Source organism: Mixophyes fleayi, chromosome 8 (assembly GCF_038048845.1).
Source record: "Mixophyes fleayi isolate aMixFle1 chromosome 8, aMixFle1.hap1, whole genome shotgun sequence".
Taxonomy (NCBI): domain Eukaryota; kingdom Metazoa; phylum Chordata; class Amphibia; order Anura; family Limnodynastidae; genus Mixophyes; species Mixophyes fleayi.
In genome coordinates, this window is record NC_134409.1 from 45579391 (window position 1) to 45605416 (window position 26026).

At 39.8% G+C, this 26026-nt stretch overlaps 1 protein-coding gene across 2 annotated transcripts in view; it reads left to right on the forward strand.

The window, feature by feature from the left end:
* LOC142099238 (dimethylaniline monooxygenase [N-oxide-forming] 2-like) overlaps positions 1-26026 on the forward strand; it is a 49933-nt gene that overhangs the window by 15695 nt on the left and 8212 nt on the right. For both annotated transcript variants that reach the window (XM_075182488.1, XM_075182487.1), the window contains exons 2-8: positions 4454-4593; positions 4726-4914; positions 5308-5470; positions 9597-9739; positions 23100-23296; positions 24461-24816; positions 24942-25014. In XM_075182488.1, the coding sequence (XP_075038589.1) occupies positions 4462-4593; positions 4726-4914; positions 5308-5470; positions 9597-9739; positions 23100-23296; positions 24461-24816; positions 24942-25014 (1253 nt within the window). In that variant the 5' untranslated portion in view covers positions 4454-4461. The remainder of the gene's footprint in view (positions 1-4453; positions 4594-4725; positions 4915-5307; positions 5471-9596; positions 9740-23099; positions 23297-24460; positions 24817-24941; positions 25015-26026) is intronic.

A 26026-nucleotide genomic window follows, 5' to 3' on the forward strand; every position in this document is an offset into this window, starting at 1 on the left:
TTCCTTAAATAACTATTGTCTCTCTTCTCCCACTACATCAAAGTACATAGCTTTTGTCCCACAGAAGTTTTGTAATTACCTTCTGAAGACAAAACTGTCTTTTGGGATCAGACTAATTACACAGACACACACACACACCAAGGATTCTCTGCCTTTTTGAATTGAAAAATAGTAAAGTATATATGAGCCCTTTAATAGGGCTCTGCTGACATTATAAATATGAGTAAAATGTACTCTGTGTATTGTTAGTGCTTTAAATGGTTTATCTATAGACTATAGGAGCTACAATAGACTGTGTTGCAAACTTTGTTATAAAGTCACAGACCATGTGGTGTAGCTTTTAAGAAGGGTTTTGTTTAGGGTAACACTGTAAGCATAGAAAGTGAAGTTGCATGGGAGAGTCATAGAATTAGATGATGTTATTGTACTAAATGTTAGTGTGCTTAAGAAGTAATGCAGTTTAAGGGTTTGAAAGTAGTAATACCTTAGGAGTTTGATTGTACCAATACAATAGACCTCATACTTGAATAGTATTGTATTTGATGTAGCAATAGTGTGGCTTCTCTGTGAATATCTACTAGATAAACATTCATACTGTATTGTGTAACACTGTAAATATATATTGAAGTTCTGATTGTTGCTTTTAATACTGACTGTATTTGGTAAGTCGTCTGGCTGGTCTGTGCTCTCATGCTCTCCCCCCTATGTGTGTAATGGCTACTAGTTAAACAGATGTGTGATAAGATGAAAAGACTTCTTTGGATGTTGCTGTGAAGTTTGTAGATATCTCCTCCCCTGTTAGACAAGAAATACTAGTGAACATTGTGTGATAACTGCTGAATAGAGAGCTATTTGTGGTGGACTGGCTAATACTGCTTGTAATGAGTTATGGGTTTGTCCTGACTTTACATTGTTAGTAAGTGAGGCCTTGTGAGCCAACATGTGTTTGTAACAAAGCATTGTAAGTCAGCCATTCTGGATGGTTACTTTACATTGTAAGAAGAAGTTTCATTATGGTCTGAGATACATACACACAGTCACATGCACATACACACACATGCATAATTAGCAAGAAATTAATAAGTTATTGTACCTACACATAGAATGCCATTTATTATATGTACCGTGTGTAAGATTATGTTATCGAAATTATATTATTACATTATTGTACAAGTAAAGATTCTATTTCATACATATATATCTGCGTTTTGGTTATGAATTTATAATGTCTTGATACAGGCGATATTATATATATATATATATATATATATATATATATAAATTTGTGTGATACAGTAAATTAGGTTTAAAGGTCTGAAGTAGGCGTGTCATACGAGGGAAAGCGTAAATACATATGGTAATGTAACGAGCGTATCCAGAAATAGAAGCTACAATCCCTAGGTCTTGAAGGCACTGTCCTATCCTGGTTTTCATCCTACCTATCTAATCGCTCTTTCAGTGTTAATTTCTCTGGATCCACCTCTGCTCTGCTTCCTTTATCAGTTGGAGTACCACAAGGCTCAGTCCTAGGTCCTCTGCTATTCTCTATCTACACCACTTTTCTTGGAAAACTAATAAGCTCCTTTGGATTTCAGTATCATCTCTATGTGGATGATACACAAATTTATCTATCCTCTCCTGATCTTTCACCATCTGTGTTGTCTCGCGTTACTGACTGTCTTTCTGCCATTTCATCTTGGATGTCTTCTCGCCAATTCAAACTCAATCTTTCAAAAACTGAATTAATAATATTCCCACCCAAAAACAGAAGCTTCCTACCTGACATTTCTATTTCTGTTGATAACATGACCATAAATCCCACCCCGCAAGCTCGTTGCCTAGGTGTAATCCTTGATTCACAACTGTCATTTATTCCCCACATCGACTCTATATCTAAATCATGTTACATACACCTAAAGAACATTTCCAGAATACGCACATATCTGACACAAGACACCGCAAAACCATTAATTCATGCACTCATCATCTCCCGCATCGACTTTTGCAATTCCCTCCTTACTGGTCTTCCCAAAGTCAGACTTGAACCCCTACAATCTATTTTGCATGCAGCGGCTAGATTGATTTTCCTTACTAACCGTTTATCCTCTGCTGAGCCACTCTGTCAGTCTCTACATTGGCTGCCTGTATTTCAATGAATCCAATATAAAATTCTTCTACTAACATACAAGGCCATCAACAAAATTGCACCGACATACATTTCCTCACTGGTCTCAAAATATCTCCCCACTCGACACCTCCGCTCTGCACAAGATCTACGTCTCTCCTCCACTCTCATCACATCCTCCCATTCTCGGTTACAGGATTTTTTCTGGGCTGCACCCACTTTGTGGAATTCCATCCCACGCACAATAAGACTTTCCTCTAGTCTTCAAACCTTCAAGCGTTCACTGAAAACCCACCTCTTCAGACAAGGTTATGATATTCCTCAACCACCATCTTAATTTCCCTAGATTACCCTATTACCATCCTCTACACAGCTAACGCAAGACAACAACCCTCTGACCAACATTGCAACACACACAACCCACTCAATACTTTTACCTTTGTGTTCTAGCTGGTCCATTGTGCAATATAATGTAGCACATGCCCTTGCGTTTCAAACTCCCATTATACCCTAGATTGTAAGCTTGCGAGGAGGGCCCTCTTACCTCTCTGTCTGTATGAATTACCCAGTATTGCTTTATCAATGTTTGTTCCCAATTGTAAAGCGCTACGGAATTTGCTGGCGCTATATAAATAAATGTTGATGATGATGATGATGATGAAGGTAGCGTGCGCAATTATGGCGTAAATACAAATCCTTTAACAGCCATGATTGAGACTGGCATGCACATGTACGAACCGGCTCAAAAATGTTAGAGCTTACATGTTATTCATTTTTAATTGTGCACAATGAACAGCAAACTTATAATTCGCAATTCAAATTAAAAAATATGTTTAAAAAAATAAAAAAAAATATTTTTCAAACAGTTTTAAAAGTATTTAAGAACACTAATTGTAACACGGGCAGTAAAAGGTAAATGGAGAACAGCAAATCTCAACTGGTCCTGGTAAATCTGGAATGAGTCTGGCTAAAGTGAACTTTGAATGGTGAAAATGAGTTGCAAATTGTGAACACAAGCCACACATTTCGAATTACAAAATAAATTTAAAGTTAGGGTCAATTGTACATGTTTGTGACCAATGAATTGTAGAAATTCAAGGGAATTTTGAAGCGGTTTTAAAATCTTCGAGCATCTCAAACTGTATATTTTTTAATACTTTTCAAATAAATGTGCATTCTATACCTCCTTTTGGTAAAATGAAAGTATACTTATGCTTGTTTAATTATTTTTATTACATGGGTATTCATGCAATTACAAATGCACTTACTTGGCATCAAATGCTCCTGGATGGTAAAAAAATATATGTTCTATTGAAAGTATAGGATGTCTCTTGTTTGCTGACAACCTCTGAATACCTGCAAATTAAGACAATGCTTTTAAGGGGATAAAGAGCCTATGTGGCCACCCACTAACTTTAGAATTCCCCATATACAGTATATACCATTTTCATCCTTTACATCTAATTTAAATACATTGTCCCAGATAACAAAATCTCATGTTTGCATGTGGCAGTGCATCGAGGACATGGGTACACCTAGACCACATTTTGATTAAAAAAAAATCCTGATTGGCCCAGCTGATTTCATCATAAAATGCATAAGTTTGTAGCCTCTACAACTGCTGACATCATGTTATGCAGATGCATTCCTTCTTACAAAAATGTGTGCATTTTCATGAAAATAGGTGAATGATGTCACAAAATGGGAAATTCACAATACACTTTTTCAAATGACACTAATTGTGCACATGATTAAATTATGTGTGCACATAAAACAACATTTATACATCATAATCAGCTATTTATATAGCACCACTAATTCCGCAACGCTGGACAGAAAACTCACTCACATCAGTCCCTGCCCCATTGGAGTTTACAGTCTAAATTCCCCAACACACAAACACAGACCAAGAGAGACTAAGGACAATTTAATAGCCAATTATCCCACTAGTATGTTTTTGGAGTGTGGGAGGAAACCGGAGCACCCCGTGAAAACTCACGCAAACATGTGGAGAACATACAAACTCCACACAGATAAGGCCATAGTCGAGAATTGAACTCATGACCGCTGTGCTAATCACTAAGCCACCGTGCTGCATACGATAAAGTATTTGTTTTGCACCTGGGATAATGCTTCATAAGTTACTTTTAAGTACAACTGATAGTGGATATTACATTGTATAAAGTAGTTATGAGTAGATATCTGCAGTATGTTCAAATTTTTATTGACCTTGTTATGATCTGTGCTTGGTGCTTCACTACTGGTTGAACCATGTGCCTCAGCTGAATGTAAGGCCCAAACACTTACAGTATTTTCTTCAATCTGTAGATAACACAATGGTTAAGACTGTTGCAATCATTGGTGCTGGAATTAGCGGTTTGGGAGCTATCAAAGCATGTCTGGATGAAGGACTGGAGCCCACCTGCTTTGAAAGAAGTGATGACTATGGGGGTCTCTGGAAGTTCACAGTGAGTTCAGTTCTGCTTTATTGATATTTATTATTTATTATTATATACTAATAACATATTAACGATCTAAATGTCAGAAATATATACTGCTATTGTGTATCTTATTGACATATTAAAAATACAATGTTTTAGGATAGAGTGGAGGATGGAAGAGCCAGCATCTATTGGTCATTGGTCACCAATGCTTCCAAGGAAATATTGTCTCTCAGTGATTTTCCAATGCCAGCTGATTTTCCCAACTTCCTACCCAATAGCAAATATTATGAATACATCAAGTTGTATGCTGAGAATTTCAAACTGTTGAAATACATCAAATTCAAGGTAAGATTCAGAAATCCTAACCTAGTCGATAGCTGTAATTACACTTTATCCAGTAGTTTCAATTGAATGCCTTGCCCTCTTTTGAAAAAAAATAATAGCATAACTGTGCTTATATGCACACATAAATAATTTAAATAAAATGTAAAATTCTGAAATAGGGGCAGTGTATTCAAGGAGGTCAAACAAGCAGTATTTTAGAAGAAGAAAGGAAAAAAATCAATGAGGTGTACTCTAATTTATACTCATAACACAAATTTTGCACAAACTAAAGTCTGCGGTACCTCCACATTTTTCTAGTGTGTTGATGACCCTGACTATATTTTTGCTGCCTTCCACTTAATATCCACATGTAGACATTAGGAAATTGCTTATTTTGGCTGTGTTTGTGCTCAGACAGCAGTTTGCAGAGTGGAGAAGCATTCTGAATTTCCTACTACTGGACAATGGTTAGTTACTACAGAAATGAATGGAGACAAAAAGACAGACATCTTTGATGCAGTTATAGTTTGCACTGGTCAACATGCGCAACCAGTGTTACCAGGGAACACCCTTCCAGGTAATTTTTAGAATGCTTAAATCTAAGACCTATATGCTATGTTTCCCTGAGAAATTCAACATTCCGGTATCTTCCATGTTTCAAAGAGCTTATTTTCCACAAACACCCTTTACCTCACTTCTACTCGTAAAACAATGAAAATGAAAAGAACATGGGGCTCATGTACAGTTGGAGGACTCTGCAACCTGAACATTAGTAGAAAAAGATACATGCATGAAATAGAGCAAATGTCCAACACTACCATATGCTCCAGATTTACACCAGGATCAACAAATGCAGTGCAGAGAAAGTATAGATGGCGATTGACAGTGTTAGTAGTAGATATGGGTCATATTTCCCTATTAAGACACAATATAATAATATAATGAAGAGTCAAATACACAAGAGAGAATAGTCCTTGACAGCAGTGGCGGAACTACCATTGGTGCAACAGGTGCGGTGCACCTGGGCCATTGGAGATAATGGGGCTCACTGCACGGAGAACTAGTGAGCTGTGGGCCCGGGTCCCTTCTCCCCGCTTCACTGCACCGTGGCCCACAGCTCGATAGTTCCACCTCTGCTTGACAGTTTTATTGATAAATGTGAAAGTAACATTTACTATAAAATAAAATATAATGAACTACAAGTGCAAATAAAAGTACACACTAAATTCAATTAAATTTAGTGAACTTAAATGTAATAAAAAATTATGCTGTTTTCTCTTTCAAAATCCTATTCTACCGCAGTCCAAATGGATATGTCAGTTAAGTTATGCGAATGGACAGATGCAACTTCATATAATATAGCAGCCACACTAATTAATTAATATCAGTTTAAGAGGTGATTCCGTAAACATCCATTCAGAAGCGACTGGCTAGTGCTGCTGATCGTCATCATCGTGCATCTTGTTGCACGAGCCCTGCAGCACATACAAAAGATTTGACTCCTGACAGGTGTATATGGATCTGCATACAGGCCTATCTCAGCCGCAGTTATGTGAACATGCCACTCCTGTACTCTGCCTACACTTGGCTGCCTCTTTGTTTCCCATTCTGTCTCCACAGTTGTAAGGAGATACAAGTGTAAAATGTGATCAAATCTGCATATGAAATTGTCTATTTTACGCAAATAAAGATGACTTGTGTCCAAATCTACATGAACCCCATAGGTCTTTTAATAACAATAATATTCACATTTTAATAATGTATTATTTAAAATGTTACTAACTTTGAATGTATAATTAAATTAATTTTGTTTCTTTGTACATTTAATTTCTAAGACTGCTTGTATTTTTATTACTTTCATAGACTATTTTCCTGTAATAGAAATATTTAAAGAACAGACTGAGGTTTTGTGTTACATGTTATAGTGTGACCAGCAGAGTCTGTCATAACCTAGTGCTGGTCACAGCATTTAGTGGGGAAGCCCACACTGTTTGTCCCTATGAGCAAACAGCTCAGGCTATGAGTGTTGGTGCTTAGATCACTTTTTTAATTTTTTTTAATTTTTTTACATTTTACATAATTAGCCACTATGGCATCACCATGGCATTATGATACTGACTGGAATCTCAAAAGCACCATGATACACTTAAAGTGTATTACATGGTTTAATCATTCAGATATTTTTAATATACAATGTAGAGTCTCACTTATCTTAAGATACATGTGATTCAGAATATACATGCAAATCTGTTAACACGCAGCATCAGGCCTTTACACTCAGACTTTACACTGTTTTTCCTTCTATCTTTTAACTGGGATTTTACTTGTTTGCAACTGAGTAAAAATGAACACATACTGCAGCTGCCACAAAACAGAATTAGTATAGTATCAGAAATTATTCAATTTTATTGTACATTGGTCAGAGTCATGAGCCCAAAGTTCAAGAAACTAAGAAAGCATGCCCAAAATAAGTTATATATTATTGCTTTAGTGTAGTTATTGACTATGTTAGCAAGTTAGAAAAAATTGTGAGAGTAACATAATTTTAAGGGTCTCAGAGTATCATTAACATTCGAAAAAGGTATTTGACTACAGTTGGTAATGACTATAAATGGCAAGGGTGGATTGGCCATAGGCCTTATCGGGAAATTTTCCCAGTAGACTAGTAGCCTAATGAGGCCGCTCATAGGTCACCTGATGATTTTCCTCTTTTCATGATATTTTTATTTGTGTGTGTGTTTTTTTTAATGATAGGGAACCGGGTGCACGTGTCCCAGGACCCCTTTCTTTAGGTGGCCCCCCCCAGGCCAGGGAGTCATCCGTGGAGACAGCATGGTAGTTGGTGGCTGGCCCCTTCTCTGGGACCATCCACTTTCCCTCTAGTGGTCACAGATCTGTCCCTCCCTCCCTCTACCTATGTGTGGCCTCGTCCTATCCTAGAAGAATCAGAGGTCACATGGGATGCTCACCATGTGAAAGGTGTCATCCCATGTGTGCAGTACGGCTGGAACAAGGTAAGTGTGTGGGTGTGCATGATGTTTGTGCTGCTTAAACAGAGTTGCAACATTGGACTTCCCACAGCTGATCTCCATAGTGCCCAAAACATAATAATACCAGTCATTTGCCATAATGAGTATACAATCAATGGCCCCAATGCGCACCCATTACCTGTCATATTGCAAACTCCCTATTGCACAGATGCATTGCCATCCAAATTTCACGCACCTCAATAGAGTACTCCATTGCACAGACCTGTGCAGAACCTGCATATGATATGTTTTCTGTAGTTCTGGAAAATTTCAGCAGTTTGAAAACAGTGTATTTTGGAGGAGCAGCAGAGAGTTTTTTTGAAAAACAAAACAAAAAAAACAAAGACCCAACACTTTAAAATTTTGATTTTGCAGTAACCCACCCTCCTTCTGACAAGTAGAGTTGCTTAGTTTAAATGCTCAAGAACCCTACAGGCCAAGAAATCTCACTCCTGCTGGGGCATACAGTTCCTTGATGCTTACAGGTGCTTGAGTTTAAATGTGAACTTTGCAACCAGAGCCTAGTTATTCCAAACCCCTAAGTCACTGTCATATGTGTGTGTTAGGGCAGGGGGGGCATGTGGAACAGTATTGTGTGTGTGTGAGGGCAGGAGGTTTATGGCAATGTCATATGTGTGTGTGCGGGCAGGGGGGCTTATGGCAACACAATGTAGTTGCGTGGAAGGTGGTGGCTAATTAATGGGTGTTATTTTATTTGTGGGGTGATGGTGGGGCAATTTAATTTAATGGAGGGGCCTATTAATTTAAGATGGGGTGGTTTGGGAGATATTAATTGAATGTGGGGGTGAGTTTGGGGAGAATAGCTCTATTTAAGAAATGTGAATATTAATTATTTAATGACAGTGATGGTTGCTGGATAGGTATATTTACTAAATGCTATTAATTTATTGCCAGGGTAGGGGGTGGTCTCTACTGTAATCTGGTTGGGAGGTAGGCTATTAATTTAATGGTGTACTGCGGGTCAGAGCTAATTATTTAATGGTGGGTGCTATTAGTTTATTTGTGGGGTGATGGTGGGGCTATTTAATTTAATTTAATAGTGGGACCTATTAATTTAGGTGCGGTGACGGGACCTTTATTGTAATGTTGGGGTGGTTTGGGGCTATTAATTGAATGTGAGGCTGAGTTTGGGAAGGAGGGCAATTTATTAATTGTAAATATGAAATATATATTAGGGGTTAGGGTCTAAGGTTAGGGTTAAGGTTGACCCTAACCCTAATCCTAACCTTAACCCTAAGACTAACCTCTAAAATAATACTTAGATGACATAAATGACAGTGGGGTCCGTCCATCACCGCTTTAAGACAAGCCACGGTTTCTGAAGACGCCATTTGGTAGATTCGGACACAGAGCGAGTCGTCCCATCAAGTCATCTGCATCGTGGTAAGTATTTTTTTTTGCAGGTCGCTGTAGTATGCAATCAGACTCCTCATGTTGTTTTCTTCTGTGTCGGGGTAGTCATTACCGTTAAACTGACTACCACCGAATAATTCATAGGTAGCTTCACATTAATTAAGGTCATGTTGGAGGATCTGAAAAAGTATTTCATTAATTATATATTCCAAAGTACAAGCCATTTCTTGTAATCATTTTGACTGATATTCTCAACTCAGAATAATCTAGTATGGGTGTCATTGCTTTGTTTCCATAAAGGTATTGAAAAGTTTAAAGGACAAGTTATACGTTGTCAAGAATACAAGAGGCCAATTGGATTTGATGGTAAACGAGTATTAATAATTGGAATGGGTAACACTGGAGTTGATATATCAACAGAACTGTCTACACGAGCATCCCAGGTACATTTCACTCAACTCATATTTTCATTAAATAACAAGTGAATTATTAATTTCTAATTGACAACTGTGGTTTCTAATAAAAGAGGGTCATAAGATTCATTTTAAAATTTTAATTTGGAGTCTTTTTTTCAATATTTGGCACTATAAGTGCTTTGGGGTGTCCCCCATTATTTTGCATTAATATTTCTGGCTGTCAAAAGTCCAATTTGTCAGCAAACATAAAATATAATATTCAGCACTCCCAAGTGCTTTTGGGATGTCCCTCATTCTTTTGCATTAATATTTCTGGCTGTCAAAAGTCCTATTTGTCAGCAGACTTAAAATATAATATTTAGCACTCCCAAGTGCTTTTGGGGTGTCCCCCATCCTTTTGCATTAATATTTCTGGCTGTCAAAAGTCATATTTGTCAGCAGCATCTAAAACAATTTGTAGCATCCATTAAGAGCGTTGGGCTCATAATGGATTCTAAGCAGTCCACATATGAGCAGAATCAGCAACCAGGTTCTGTCACCAGTCCTGATGGTAGTGTTCCCAGTACGTCATCTGGGAAAGGCGATGTCAAACTACACAGTCTTTTGAAATCAGTCAAAAAAACACACACCCAAATTTTTTTTACCGTCTTGAAGCACAAAAGAAGTGTAACTGAGGAAAAGTTAAGTGCCGATAAAAAAATAATTGCCAACATGCCATTCTATACACGCAGTGGCAAAGAGAGAATGAGGCCTTCACCTTTGTCTATTAGTGGCAGATCCAAAAATGTCATCGAGCCTACAAGTGGTGCACAACTACTGTTACATGTCAAAGCCGAGCTGCAAGATAACAGTAAGGCATTAGAGGATAATGTTTGCTCTGAATCACAAATGACACCAAACCCTGTGGAGAGTCCATCCAACAGTGGGATGTCTAATCGTGAGCATTCAGTGTACCCATAAAGAGGGACCCTTTCAGCAGTTCTGCTGATGTGTGCCTAAACAGCCCGAGTGTTGCCGGTGATACACCAAGTGAGGATGACACTTTGGAATTAGAATAGGATGAGGGGGAGATTTGGGTAGCCGACGAGGGCGCTGATGAGGATGCGGTTGATTGTGTAAGTCCTGCGCCAGTGGCAGCAGGGTGGCACCAGTGGCAGCAGTTCTGGCACGTGAGGTTCTGGCACCAATTTGCACTTTCCAAACACAAGCAGAGATGACGCAGGTGGCAGACCACAAGAGTTTGACATCTGGGCTGGTTTGAATTTTTGGGTATTTTATACAAGTGGAGGGGGGCCTAGAGAGACAGAAACCAGACTGGCTTTCTCCATTTCAATTAATATTGTACAGTGTATAACGGCTGAATTGTTTTAGTATTTTCTACAAGTGGAGGGGGGCCTAGAGAGACAGAAACCAAACTGCCTTTGTCCATTTCTTTACATATTTAAGTATAAGTGTATGGTTTAATATACATCCAAAGACGATGGCTGCATTGCCAATATTCATAGATGGAGAGGAAGACAATCTGGTTTGTGTGTCGATTTAATGAAGACCTACCAGGAATTAAACTGTTTTTTGGATAATTTATTAGCTTTACAATTACATTACTTATCCAAGAAACAGGTGGAGCACTAAATTTGGTTATTTTAGGCCCAAAAACAATGATTTTTAATCAAAATAGCAAAACAAAACCAAACAAAACCAAAACCAAAACACGCAATGACGGTTTGACAAAACCAAAACACGACGGTAATCCAGATCCAAAACCAAAACCAAAACACGGGGGTCAGTGAACATCTCTAGTTTAAATAACGACAAAAAAATGTGCAAAAAAATTCAATAAAATAGTGTACCGCCCCCCCCACCTCCCAAGTCATATTCAGGGCTGCAAAGAGGACTTCAGATCCCCAATAAAGCAACTTAACGAGGCCCCATTTATAGCCGAGGATGGTAAAAGAGTTTTCACTGCTGCTGAGTGGCGGCGCAAAAGTGAGTGTAAGCATGTAATTGTAGGTGTGGCTGTGCATTATTGGGGGCGTGTCTAGCAGGTGAAAAGCACTAGGCCACTGTCCATGCAGAAAAATGCCTTATACACACATGCCCCCTCTGCCCACTTGCTTTAATCACACATGCCAGCTCTCTGCCCACATGCTTTAATCACAAATGCCCCCTCTCTACCCAGCAGCTATAGTCACACTTGCCCCTCTCTAACCAGCACCTTTAGTCACACATGTCCCCTCTCTGCCCTGCACCTTTAGTCACACATGCCCCCTCTCTGCCCAGCAGCTATAGTCACACTTGCCCCTCTCTAACCAGCACCTTTAGTCACACATGCCCCCTCACCAGCACCTTTAGTCACACATGCCCCTCTCTGCCCAGCACCTTTAGTCACACATGCCCCTCTCTGCCCAGCACCATTAGTCACACATGCCACCTCTGTGCACAGCACCTTCACACATGCCCCCGCTGTGCCCAGCACCTTCACACATGCCCCTCTATGCCCAACACCTTTAGTCACACATGCCCCCTCTGTGCCCAGCACCGTCATACATGCCCCCTCTGTGTCCAGCACCTTCACACATGCCCCTTCTGTACCTAGCTCCTTCTCACATGCCCCCTCTGTGCCCAGTAGCTTTACACATACTTCCTCTGTGCCCAGCAGATTCACACATGCCCCCTCTGTGCCCAGCACCTTCACACATGCCCCTCTATGCCCAACACCTTTAGTCACACATGCCCCCTCTGTGCCCAACACTGTCACACATGCCCCCTCTGTGCCCAGCACCTTCTCACATGCCCCCTCTGTGCCCAGCACCTTCTCACATGCCCCCTCTGTGCCCAGTAGCTTTACACATACTTCCTCTGTGCCCAGCAGATTCACACATGCCCCCTCTGTGCCCAGCACCTTCTCACATGCCCCCTCTGTGCCTATCACCATCACACATGCCCCCTCTGTGCCCAGCACCTTTAGTCACACATGCCCCCTCTGTGCCCAGCACCATCACACATGCCTCCTCTGTTCCCAGTGCCTTCACATATGCCTCTTCTGTGCCCAGCACCTTCACACATGCCCCTCTATGCTCAACACCTTTAGTCACACATGCCCCCTCTGTGCCCAGCACCGTCACACATGCCCCCTCTGTGTCCAGCACCTTCACACACGCCCCTTCTGTACCTAGCTCCTTCACACATGCCCCCTCTGTGCCCAACACTGTCACACATGCCCCCTCTGTGCCCAGCACCTTCTCACATGCCCCCTCTGTGCCCAGCACCTTCTCACATACTTCCTCTGTGCCCAGCAGATTCACACATGCCCCCTCTGTGCCCAGCACCTTCTCACATGCCCCCTCTGTGCCTATCACCATCACACATGCCCCCTCTGTGCCCAGCACCTTTAGTCACACATGCCCCCTCTGTGCCCAGCACCATCACACATGCCCCCTCTGTTCCCAGTGCCTTCACATATGCCTCTTCTGTGCCCAGCTCCTTCACACATGCCCCCCTCTGTGCCCAGCACTTCCACACATGCCCCCTCTCTGCCCAACAGCTTCACACTTACCCCCACTGTGCCCAGAACCTTCTCACATGCCCCCTCTGTGCGCAGCACCTTCTCACATGCCCCCTCTGTGCCCAGTACCTTCACACATACCCCCTTTGTGTCCAGCACCTTTAGTCACACATGCCTCCTCCCCATCACATTTTCTTGCCTTTTTCTCCCCTCCCGCTGGTACCTGGTCCAGCTCTCAACACAGCCCCATGCACTCGCGGTTGAAAAGAAAAATTTGTTTTAATTTTTTTTTAACTATACAGCTACAGTGGAGCCCCAGGCCCCCAGGCAGGAACGGGCCCGGGTAATTTCTACCCACCCCACCCCCCTCTTGGCGGCTCTGGTCATATTAACCCTAGTCAGGACCAGATTAAGGGAATGGAGGCCCCTGAGCCAAGGGGCCCCCAATTTCCCCGTGAGGCCCCCCCTGTTAGCCGCCTGCCGCCCCCTATGAGGCCCCTTCCTGTTAGCTGCCCCACCCCTGTGTGGAAGGAAACCGGAGCAAGCGGAAAAAACCCACGCAAACACGGGGAGAACATACAAACTCCACACAGATAAAGCCATTGTCAGGAATCGAACTCATGTCCCCAGTGTTGTGAGGCAGAAGTGCTAGCCACTATGCCACCGTGCTGCACATGTTGTTTGCTAGCTAGTGGCATGTGTATGTTTAATTTTGAATACAAAGAATATGCCGGGTCAGTCATCACTATCATTTGGCACATACACTTGCCCTGTAGCTGGCTAAATAACACATACTTTAGATAATCCCAGGATTTGAATCGGATACACATGCATTGGCATACTGTACATTGCCAATGTCCATGTGCCCCTACCCTCCCTTGTTCATCCCTTCAAGCTGTAGGCAGTCATAAGTGTAATTTGCGTTTGGACATGAACTGAATGCAATTGTGTACATTGGTGTAAGATCTGTTCCTGAGCATGTGCAGAGCTATTTCACGCAAGATTCTGCATGCAAATAGACTTGCGGCTGAAGATAAATCAAGCCCTGAAAGAGCAATGTATAAGTAGAATGAAGACCAGGAAAGGGCTTTGTCTTGAAGTGTTAATATGTGAAAAGGGTAGTCAACGGTGTCAAATACAGTAGAGAGGTCCAGAAGACTTAGAAGTGAGTAATGGCATTTAGATTCCGCAGTCCTGAAATCATTGATCAACTTCATCAGTGCAGTCTTCTGTGTTGAAAGGAATCAACTGATTTGTGAGGACATATGGCCAAGTACAGGTAGTTGGGTAGAAATATTAGAAGTGAGTTCATTTGTGGGATCAAAAGAAGAGAAGTTGCCAGAGGGTGCATGGAAGGAATTTAACAGGTTGTTGCTTGAGGATGATGAAACCATTTAATGTCTGATCTTTTCAATCTTGTCCTTGAAGTAGAAAGCAAGATCTTGTGTATTGATGGTAGCAATTGTGTGGGAGCGTTGAGAACAGATTTACATGTATAAAGAAGTGTTTGAGGTTAGAAGCCTAAGAGCTGATGACAGAGTGGGAGTATGTTTTGTTTCATCTACAGCATTTCAATAAAAGTGGCCATTAGCAGTATATGTGAATAAGTCATTAAATGTAAGACTTTTACCAATGTTGTTCTACTTGGTGAGAAAGTTTTCAAGGTATAATATTTCTTTAGTGTGCCATGGCTAACGTTGCCATTGAGTTGGAGTGTAAAGTGTAGCTGGAGTTACTTGAACTAGACTGTTTAGAGTTTGCTTAAAATATCATACTGCCAGATCAGAAGAGGAGAATGTATAATTTGGGTGAGAAGTTGGTGGGACCCCATGCTACGCGTTTCCTTGCTACAGTTCCACCAGCCCTGGCTGGCATAGTCTACTGCTGTTTTTGGCAATTTCAGGAGGTTCCACTCTGTTCATCCCCATTTTTTGGTAATACTAGCTTAATCTGGCAGAACTAGTGCTGGTTTAGGTAATTTCAGGGAAACCATAGTTTTTGTCACCCAGTTTTGCAAATACCAACCTAAGCTGGCAGTACTAGGGCTGGCTTGGCTATTCTGGGGAGGGGGGGGTCACACTTTTCTCTTCCTTTTCTTTTAACAGAACATTGCAACTTGGATCTTGCTACAGGGGGGACGCAGTCACAAAAGAGATACGTCCTAGAGGTGTATATGAACTAGAGATGATTACTGACCCCCGTGTTTTGGTTTTGGTTTTTGATCTGGATTACATTCGGGTTTTGGTTTTGGTTTTGGCAAAACCACCCTTGCGTGTTTTGGTTTTGGATTTGGTTTTGTTTTGCAATTTTTTTGAAAAATCATTTTTTTTTTTACCTAAAATAACTGAACTTAGTGCTCCTCCTGTTTCTTGGATAAGCAAGGTAATTGTAAAGCTAATAAATTATGAAAAAAACAGTTTAATTCCTGGTAGGCCGTCATTAATTCTACACACAAACCAGATTGTCTTCCTCTCCATCTATGCCTATTGGCAATGCAGCCATCGTCTTTGGGTGTATATTACACCCTACACTTATAGTTAAATATATAAAGAAATGGACAAAGGCAGTTTGGTGTCAGTCTTGGTATGACACCCTAGCCTTATTGAGAAATTGCCAAAACAGCAGCCTTTCAAGACTGTACGTGATATAGAAATGCCCAAAGTCCCTTTCCTATTTGGGGGTAGATTGCACCCTGCACTTATACTGATACTTAATCTTTTTTGGGTGTGTTTTATTCCCTGATTTAAAAAGACTATGTACTTTTACATAGGCTTTACCAGATGACGTACAGGGAAGACTACCATCAGGACTGGTGCCAGCACGTGCTTGCTGATCCTGCTCTATTGTGGACTGCTTTGAATCCATTTTAATGAGCCAAAAGCACTTGTAGTGCAAAATATTCTATAGATATTGCTACTAAATATGACTTTTGGCAGCCAGAAAATGTATTGTTTCACACTGGGGAATATGGGACACCCCAAAGTACTTGTAGTGCAAAATATTGTATAGATACTGCTTCTAAATATGACTTTTGGCAGTCAGAAAAATTATTGTTTCACACTGGGGAATATGGGACACCCCAAAGCACTTGTAGTGCAAAATATTGTATAGATATTGCTACTAAATATGACTTTTGGCAGCCAGAAAATTTATTGTTTCACACTGGGGAAAATGGGACACCCCAAAGCACTTGTAGTGTAAAATATTGTATAGATACTGCTGCTAAATATGACTTTTGGCAGCCAGAAAATTATTGTTTCACACTGGGGAAAATGGGACACCCCAAAGCACCTGTAGTGCAAAATATTGTATAGATAGTGCTGCTAAATATGACTTTTGGCAGCCAGAAAAATTAGTGTTTTACACTGGGGAATATGTTACACCCCAAAACACTTGCAGTGCAAAATATTGTATAGATACTGCTGCTAAATATGACTTTTGGAAGCCAGAAAAATTAGTTTTTCACACTGGGGAATATGGGACACCCCAGAGCACTTGTAGTGCAAAATATTGAAAAAAAAAAAAAAAGCCTCCTCTATCCTCCTCTCTTCCTGTTCTAACAATTGCTAATAGAATTGATATCAGAATTGCAATAATAATTAAAAGAATAAGGTATACAGTTATTGCTCTGTTCCTGCTCTAATACAGCCTGTGATCTAACCCTGCTCTCTCCCTCTGTCAAATGGCGATGGATTGCTGTGGAAGCGGGTGTTTATGCATTTCAAATATCGCGAGAACCGAGCCCCGAGATCAGCTCGGTACTTGGATAAGCAAAGTTCGGGCGGGTTTGGATCTCGGATCTCGCCCATCTCTAATATGAACCCCTGCATAAAAACACTAACACATCTGCCCCCAGACTGACCGTTAAGGCATAGTAAAGCTGATTTAGAAACCAGCTAGATCTGAGCTAATTGGTTAGCTGATCAAGACGGTTACAATTGTGTCAGGATGCATAAGAATCTAGTATAATGACATAAAATCTGCATCTCTGATCAATATTTTAACACAGATAACAACAATTGTTGACAAATTGCAGATACATACATTAAAAAAAAAAAGCATTGAATAATGGTTTCTGATTAGGCTCTTTGCGTATTGACCCCTTCAGTAGATAGAAATGCACACATTAACTCTGCAGCTATATTATATCAAGTTATGGCTATCAATTTGGATTTATTACTTTTAATTTCCATTTTGACTAATGCAGGAAATTGGCAATGTGGTGTTGTTAGCATTTAATTAAATCTTAAATAATTAATTAAACCTTTTATGGAATTGTGATGTTCAAATTTATTAATACCAATGTCAACACACTAGTCTCTCTTGTGAAAATGATGCTTCATTTTATGTCTGAAAAGGTAATGCAATGTTGGCATTTATAACTAATACTGTCATGAAGCATCTGTGCGCTATTGCGTGCAGTTGTACACCTGATAAATACTGCTGTGTTTTGAATTGGACGTATTACTGCGCAATTTTGCATTTACATTTTGAGCATACATCTGTGATATAAAAATGCCTCAAACTCTAAATCAGGCCTACGGAGAGCAAAATACTATTATGGTTGAAACAGTTCCATCCATGTCAGCATTGGAAAATGAGAAAGGCTGTTCCCATGCAATTGTAAACCGAAACCGATCCAAACAAATAAAGGAAAAGGGTCTGGACCAAAAGCAAACAAAATAACAATTACTGGGCAGAAATTAGGCACAAGACAACCCAGAGCTAAACAAGAACTGACAATTTGAAGCCATACTAAGACTGGGGGTAGATTTATCAAGCTACTGGTTTAAAAAAAATGGAGATGTTGCCTATAGCAACCATTCAGATTGTAGTTATCATTTATTTAGTACATTCTACAAAATGACAGCTATAATCTGATTGGTCGCTATAGGCAACATCTCCACTTTTTCAGACCCACAGCTTGATAAATTTGCCCCTAGGACTACAAACAGAATCATAGCACAAGATAAACCAGAGAGGAGCTGCTGCTATTTGGACCCAAAGACAGGCTGCAAAATTATCCAGATATACAGAAGGAATTGGATTTTATAGAGAACTTCTTATTGATAGATCTTAAGCAGACATCAGCTGGATATCGTTTATTCAATCTTGTGCTTGTTCACAGGAGTCCTGTGAGGGAGGGTTACACAGCAGGACCAGCCATAATAGCCTAGAAGTAAGCATACATAGGTTTTTCTTAAGTCCTATCATGTTGATTTGTGAAAATCTAATTTAAGTATGACCACCTGCAGCTGCTGGGCTACTTACAAAATGTCAACACCCATGATCCACAACAAAATAGTGGCAATAGCAGCACTACAATCGGCTTATACAACAGGCCTGGATACTGGAAGGATGAGAATATTAAGGAAGACTCTGAGCCACTTAATGAACCCACTGATGCCAATCAAAAGAGGTGAGGAGATAAAAAGGAGCAGTCAGGGAGCAAAAGGGCAGCAGCCATTGTGGGTGAGTTTGCAGTAGCTGCAGGAGGCAGAGCCTGTGACAGAAGTGGTGGAGACGAACATACAGGCTGGTCAGAGTCCAGCCAGTGAGGAGGGCTGGAGAGAATTGGAGAGGATAATTCCTTCTGAGATTGATGAGAGTGTACATGCTGTGGGGAACATTTTACCAAGGACTTGTGTCTGCGAACCTCCAGATGAACCCTGTCAAGAGCTAGCCCATGACAAGATGGGGAGTCTCCTGATCTGGGTGACCCACAGGTGAGCAGAGCGGATGGCAAGCAAGAGGAGTTTTGGTCCCAGTGTACTACTGCAGCAGCCTGACCAGAGCCCTGCCTCCATTTGACTGATAAGTACAATCATTCATGTTCGCACACATGCTATTACCTACTCATCTAATTGCATCAGATAAATATATTGTACATGTATTATTTGTTACCTCATACATTAAAGACTTTTACATAATCCAGATTATGCAACAAGTGCATCAATGTTACCCAACATTTGTTTATATTCATGTGATTATTTGCTCTAGCTAGCCAAGTGAAGGAACTGTTTCTTGAGTGATTGCTGTTATTGCTATTCTTTATTCAGGTTGATTATCTGTCAAAGGGATTATATGCTAGCATTTACTGACAAAGCTGCAAGGTCCATTCTTTTTAGCTTTTGACAGAGGAGGTTTTTATCCCAGCATTTAGCAGTTGAGCTGTTACTATCATTCAGTCTGTGTTATTTGCAAGATTTACATATTCATCTGACAGATTGTCCAAGTGTCTTAAACTTATTTCTATTGTCAATTTAACATGTATTCAATTCTATTGCAACAATTTGATTCTTTGGCTATACCATCGTGTGGTCAAACCCTGACAGACAACCGAGCTTAACTTTGGTGTGTGTTATTCTAGTGTGTAAACCCATACCTTCTATTTGAGAGATGTATCTCTTAGAGGTGGTGATTGCGAGGCGTAGTCTAATCGGGATTGGGAGTAGTATTGGAACTTAAACTGTTAATTGCATGTTATATGTCATACCTTTTTGTTATTGTACCACCTGCTAATATTACGTACCAAGGTGGTTTTTATATATAAGCTGTATTTGTGTTAGTTCTGAGAGGCTTATGTTGATTCAAGGGGGTCTCCTAAGTTGTCCCCTGGCAACACAAGGTACCTTCATCCTCACAGAGACCAACTAGAAGACTTGGATGAGAAGTGAGCACTGCAAATACAGCATTTCAGCAACACCCTATTCTGTGTCATTTTCAGACAAGCCACCATAGATTCAGGTGAATTCCAATGTTGCTGGTGAGCTAATTATAAGTGTAGTTCAATAAAAACAACTAAGGGAGGTTTGTTTATCTCTCAAAATAAGTTAATGTTCTATATCAGGGGGACCTAAAGTGCAGCTGTTGGGCTGTATGTGGCCTGCCAAAACTTCTTTGTGCCTCATGCAGGTTTTGTTGACACCCCAGTAACCTAGCCCACTCTAACCACCACTTTTGAGTTTCCCGGGTACTGAATCTCTGGGTCATGCCTTACTCTGCCTGTCCTTCTGTGAGCTGACCAGTGAACAGTCTGAGTAGCTCAGATTAGGTAGTACTGGTAGTCAGACGTATGGGTTGTATTGTGGTTGTATTGTGCAATATTATTTCAGAGCTTGCGACTGGTTGACAGCTGATGTATGAGAGGGAACAAGTGGGCAGAGCTCCTGAGACTGGAATCATAGGAATATTTTCCACACAAAAATACTTTGTACCATCCGCACAGAAATATATGTGGGCCTCGCTTTCTTCATTTATCAAGCATTTATCAAGCAATTCACATTTAATTGGGGGTGCTCACTCAGAACAAACAATAGCCTGCCAGTCCTTGATCTCAGCCTATTATCCCTGCTTGTGGACCTTACATCTATATTCTGCACCAAAATCCTTATTGTCCCAGATTTAATTCTTATGTTGTTATGCTGCTCCCTACTGTGTTCTGTCCACACCCACTGTCCGGATACGAGGGTGTTAGAGCCTGGGCTCATTAGATAACCCTGGAAACTTGGGGTTATTTGGATCACACAGGCAAAGAGAGAGAGGGAAGATGCAAATTGTACATTTATAACAAAAGGTAAAACACAACTGTAAACACTAGAAAACAATTAACAGTTAAAAGAACTACCATTATCATAAGACTTATAAAAAACACACAGCATCTCCCAGTATCAATTATCTCCTAAGCGCTATATTGTTTAATGTTAATACCTTAGCCAGACCAGGCTTTAATAATTCTCTGGCCAAGTTGTATTGCCAATACTTTCAATGGAACTGTTTAACTCCTGGCTAAATGTTGTAAATGCACTCCTTGCAACTTACTTGTCCACTACGGTTGGCCTTACCCTCTCTACCAATATAGTAGGAGTCATGGATTCCAGTCATTTGTCTCCTGTATGCACACCAAGTAGGCAGACTCGCGAGCAGTTACTGTTAGAACAAAGTTTCACCGTTGCAGGTTGCTCAGGCAAAGATGCAGTTAAGATGAAGAGTTGTGATTAAAACGCACGTTGGAAGGAGACAGAACTCCGATAGCAAGCTCAGGATATTCTAGAACACCCAGATGTTTCCTTGCAGGGACTCATTTAACTAGTCCACAAACCCCACTGGGATAATCACAACCTGCAAGGTGATTCTGAGTTCAGCTGCCTTAGATTGGCAGGGAGGTGTCCACGTGGAGTTATCCAATCCTGGTGTGGTGTCTAGAAGTATTCTAGAGAATAATGAAGGATCAAGCTAGATACTGCAGTGACTAATCCAAGTTCACACATAGCAACTCCCTGTTTTAACATTTTGCATTAATTAATGATGTGAAAGGGGCTCCAACTGTTCCAGACTTCCTATCTTCACTGTGAGAGGAAATAACTGACCAGGAAACAGTATAACTGATATTTTGTAGTCCAAATAAGATGTGTTCAACCCATCTGGCTACATTTAAGAACAAGGGGCCTGATTCATTAAGGATCCTAACTTAAGAAACTTCATATTTAAGTCTCCTGGACAAAACTATGTTACAATGCAAGGGGTGCAAATTAGTTTTCTGTTTTGCACATAAGTTAAATACTGACTGTTTTTTCATGTAGCACACAAATATCAACTTTAAGGGCTAGATTTACTAAGCTGCGGGTTTGAAAAAGTGGGGATGTTGCCTATAGCAACCAATCTGATTCTAGCTGTCATTTTGTAGAAGGTACTAAATAAATGAAAGCTAGAATCTGATTGGTTGCTAAAGGCAACATCCCCACTTTTTCAAACCCGCAGCTTAGTAAATCTAGCCCTAAGTGTACAAATAAGCTATCAAGTATTTGTGTGCTACATGAAAAAACAGTCAGTATTTAACTTATGTGCGAAACAGAATACTAATTTGCACCCCTTGCATTGTAACATGGTTTTGTCCAGGAGACTTAAATAAGAAGTTTCTTAAGTTAAAATTCTTAATGAATCAGGCCCAAGGTGATTAAGAGTAAAACCATCCCTGATGGGGGGGTATGTATGGTTAGAGGTTACAACAATGAGATAAGTGAAACTAAAAACAATGTTCATCTGAACAAATCAAACAAGCACACTCCATCTTAAGTTTTCAAAGGGACAGATGGGGAAGATCATGACTGTCAGACCCATCCTGTTAAACCCATAAATACTCTATTCTTAAAAGCCCTACAGGTGACATTCTAGAGGTAACAAAACCCGATGGCCTTTGTCTTTAATAAATTGCCATTTTAAAAAATTACAGCAAAGTACAGAGAATCAGAGGTTCATCTGAACTGACACTTAGTAAATATACCACTAAAATTTCACTGCATGCAATTGGGCAAAGAAAGGCACCCCTGTTCTACATTGTGTGGAGCTATTTCTTATCCATTAGGTGTCACATATGCAAACATTAAGAAGATGATCTTTCAATCAAAATAATATTTGATGACCAAACTGTCAGGTAAAATTATGGAAATCGAAGCATAACACTGAAACCAATTGAACTTTATTTTTTTCTGCTCTGCTTTGAGCATTTTGATCCATGAACTTGTACCAGAACCTCAATATATTTTGTAAAGCATTTTATTGTATAAATAGCCCCAGTGATTTTCTTGTTAGTAATTTATGCCAGTACCCAGAATATAATATACACAAAATAGAAGGAAATATGTAGACTATTAGCAAAAGAAATACAATTAAAACAGCATAGATTTTCCTGATTAAACAGATTGTAAAGTTTGATTATTATCTTTACCCAATATTTAATAAATATATTAGAATATTGGCTCTAATGTAATGTAATATTAAGGTTCTGTTTAATATTGCACTATTACCCATGGTCATTTTGTATTGATGATCGGTTACTGCATATCCTTGTATTTAATCTCTCCTATGTATCATATTCTGCAGGTATACCTGAGCACCAGAAAAGGAATATGGGTTATTCAACGACTTGGAAAAGGAGGATTGCCTTATGATTTGTTTTTTCTGCAACGTTTTAAAAATTGGATCCAAAACTTAGTTCCGGCACCTGTATCCCGATGGATGATAAAGAAATACATGAATAATCAATTTAACCATCAACTGTACGACATAGAACCTGAGGGGTAAATTGAAATATAGGGTATTATTATTCCTGAGAGCATTTTTAATCAATAATCTGATGTAATAATGTCTAACAGAATGCTTTTGCTATTGAATATATAGGGATCCCCAAAAAATTTGTTGCTGTTAATGAAGCAGCAAATTTAAGTATAGATAATATTGCTACAACTAAGTGTTGATATTTGGGAAATCAAGAAGAAATTATGGGAGCAAGTGATGACTTCAGAAACCATTATCCAAAAACAAACTATTCTAGGGCCTTAGATGTTTTTGTTTTTTTTTTACTCTAATGCCCTAAGTATTGTGAGTAGATGCATCCTAATTTATTAATTTTGTGCACAAAATGCTCACTATCCATTACTCTCTCCTCCATTAAGATTAGTGGGAAAAATAAGTCTCTGTTAAAGACCAAGAAAAATTAAATGGGGAAAAAAGTAAATTAAGCTGGCATAAAATAATTTCAATGTTACCCCCTAACAATTGTGTATTAGGCATGTGCTTTGTTTTAGTTTGCCTATATGGTACATACAACTCTAAGCACAGAGACATTGGCTAATGAGTAGATAATGCTACAGTAAGACTGAAGCATTGTAAGTACAAAGCTAGACACATACACACACAACGATATTGGCAACAATATTGACAAATTGGGCCAATGTAGATTTGAGTGTGTTCTAAAATGATCAACATGTCTGGGAGTTAACTGAAGGAGGTTGATGGGATCATTTTTGGTGTGCTTTAAAATATAGTCAGCAGATAATTGCTGCCAGGCTGTGAGCTTGGTCATCTGCCACCCACAGTAAGCCAATCCTATGAATTCCAGCCACTTGTCCCAAGTGCAAAATATTTTAGTCTGTCCAACCTGATTACCCACTTTATTGGTTTTATTGGTAACTCATACTTAGGTTTATTGATTTAATCAAGTGCATGCTTAGCTCATTTGTTGCCTGCATAACAGAAGTCACAACTAGAAATCATAAACCTTCATATTTTAGTGTCTATCTTTACATACACTTCAGTACACTTTGGGACACAACTTAGTGAGTAGAAAATTTACAGTAATTTGCTGTACTGAATATTTTTCTGAATACTTGAATGCTGCATTCCATTCTAAATTTGTTTGTAACATTTTCTCGTTAACGGTATAAAATATATTTTTATCATAGAATTGAATGGAGGGAGCCATTGGTAAATGAAGAACTTCCAAGCCGTATTCTCTCTGGCTCAATTATTATCAAGTCAGAAGTGACAACATTCACCGAGACATCAGCCCATTTTGCAGATGGTTCTGTTGTGAATGATCTAGATGTTGTCATCTTAGCCATAGGATATGACTACAGTTTCCCTTTTCTGGATCAATCAATTGTTAAGAAGGATGAAAGCAAAGGATCTTTCTACAAAAAGATAATTCCTTTGGACATTGAAAAGCCCACGCTAGCATTCATTGCCTTTGTTCTTCCAGTTGGGCCAAGCGGGGTCGTTGCTGAACTTCAGTCTCGATGGGCTACTAGACTTTTCAAGGGTAAGGAATTGGTAAATATAATAATGAGCAAACTTAAAGGAAAATAATTGAAACATAAATAGCTCAATCTTGGTCCCAGCCAATATCTCAGCAAATCCTTTTTATACAATAACATTATTTTTCAGGATTACACAACCTTCCAAATGCAGAAAAAATCAAAGAAGAAATGCTAAAGGATGAAAAACTGAGAAAGAAATGGTGAGATAAAATATACAGGGTTTATTTAATATTTAAAAATATTATATATAGAAATAAATAGTATATTTAATACCTTTGTGATTATAATCAATATATTGACATTGCTAATTTTAAGTATAAATCATGCAAAAATAAAAATTTCTTTTATGTTTTTTAACTGTAGTGATATGTACATTTCAATTTTCAAATAATTTATATAAAAGATTTACTAATAACATTCACGTGTGTGTGTGTGTGTGTGTGTGTGTTTGTGTATTGGACATTAAAACCTCCTGCCTAATATTGTGTAGGGCCGTCCCTCTGCCGTCAAAACAGCTATAACCTGTCAAGGCATGGAATCCGTAAGACTTCTGAAGGAGGCCTGTGGTGTCTGGCATCATGAATTTAGCAGCAGATCCTTTAAGTCCTGTAAGTTGCAAGGTAAAGTCCCCATGGCTTGGACTTGTTTTTCCATCGAACAGATGCTCACTTGGAATGAGATCTGAGGAACTTGGAGGCCAAGTCCACACCTTGAACGCTTTGTTGTGTTCTCAAACCATTCCTGATCAATTTTTTCAGTATGGCATTACCCTGCTGAAAGAGGCCAATGCCATCAGGGAATACAGTTGTCATGAAGGGGTGTTCTTGGTCTGCAAAAAATGTTTAGGTAGGTGGTACGTGTCGCAGTAACATCCACATGAATGCCAGGACCCAAGGTTTTCCCAGCAGAACATTGCCCGGTGATTAACACTACCTATGCCGCCTTGCCTTCTTCCCATAGTGCATTCCAGTGTCATCTCTTCCCCAGGTAAATGATGCGCATACACACACACACACACACAACCTTTCACATGATGTAAAAGAAAATGTGATTCATCAGACCATGCCACCTTCTTCCATTGTTGCATGGTCCAGTACTGGTGCTCATGTGTCCATTGTAGACCCTTTTGGTGGTTGACATGGGACAGCATGGGCACTCTGACTGGTCTGCAGCTACACAGCCCCATATGTAGCAAGCTGTGATGCACTGTTT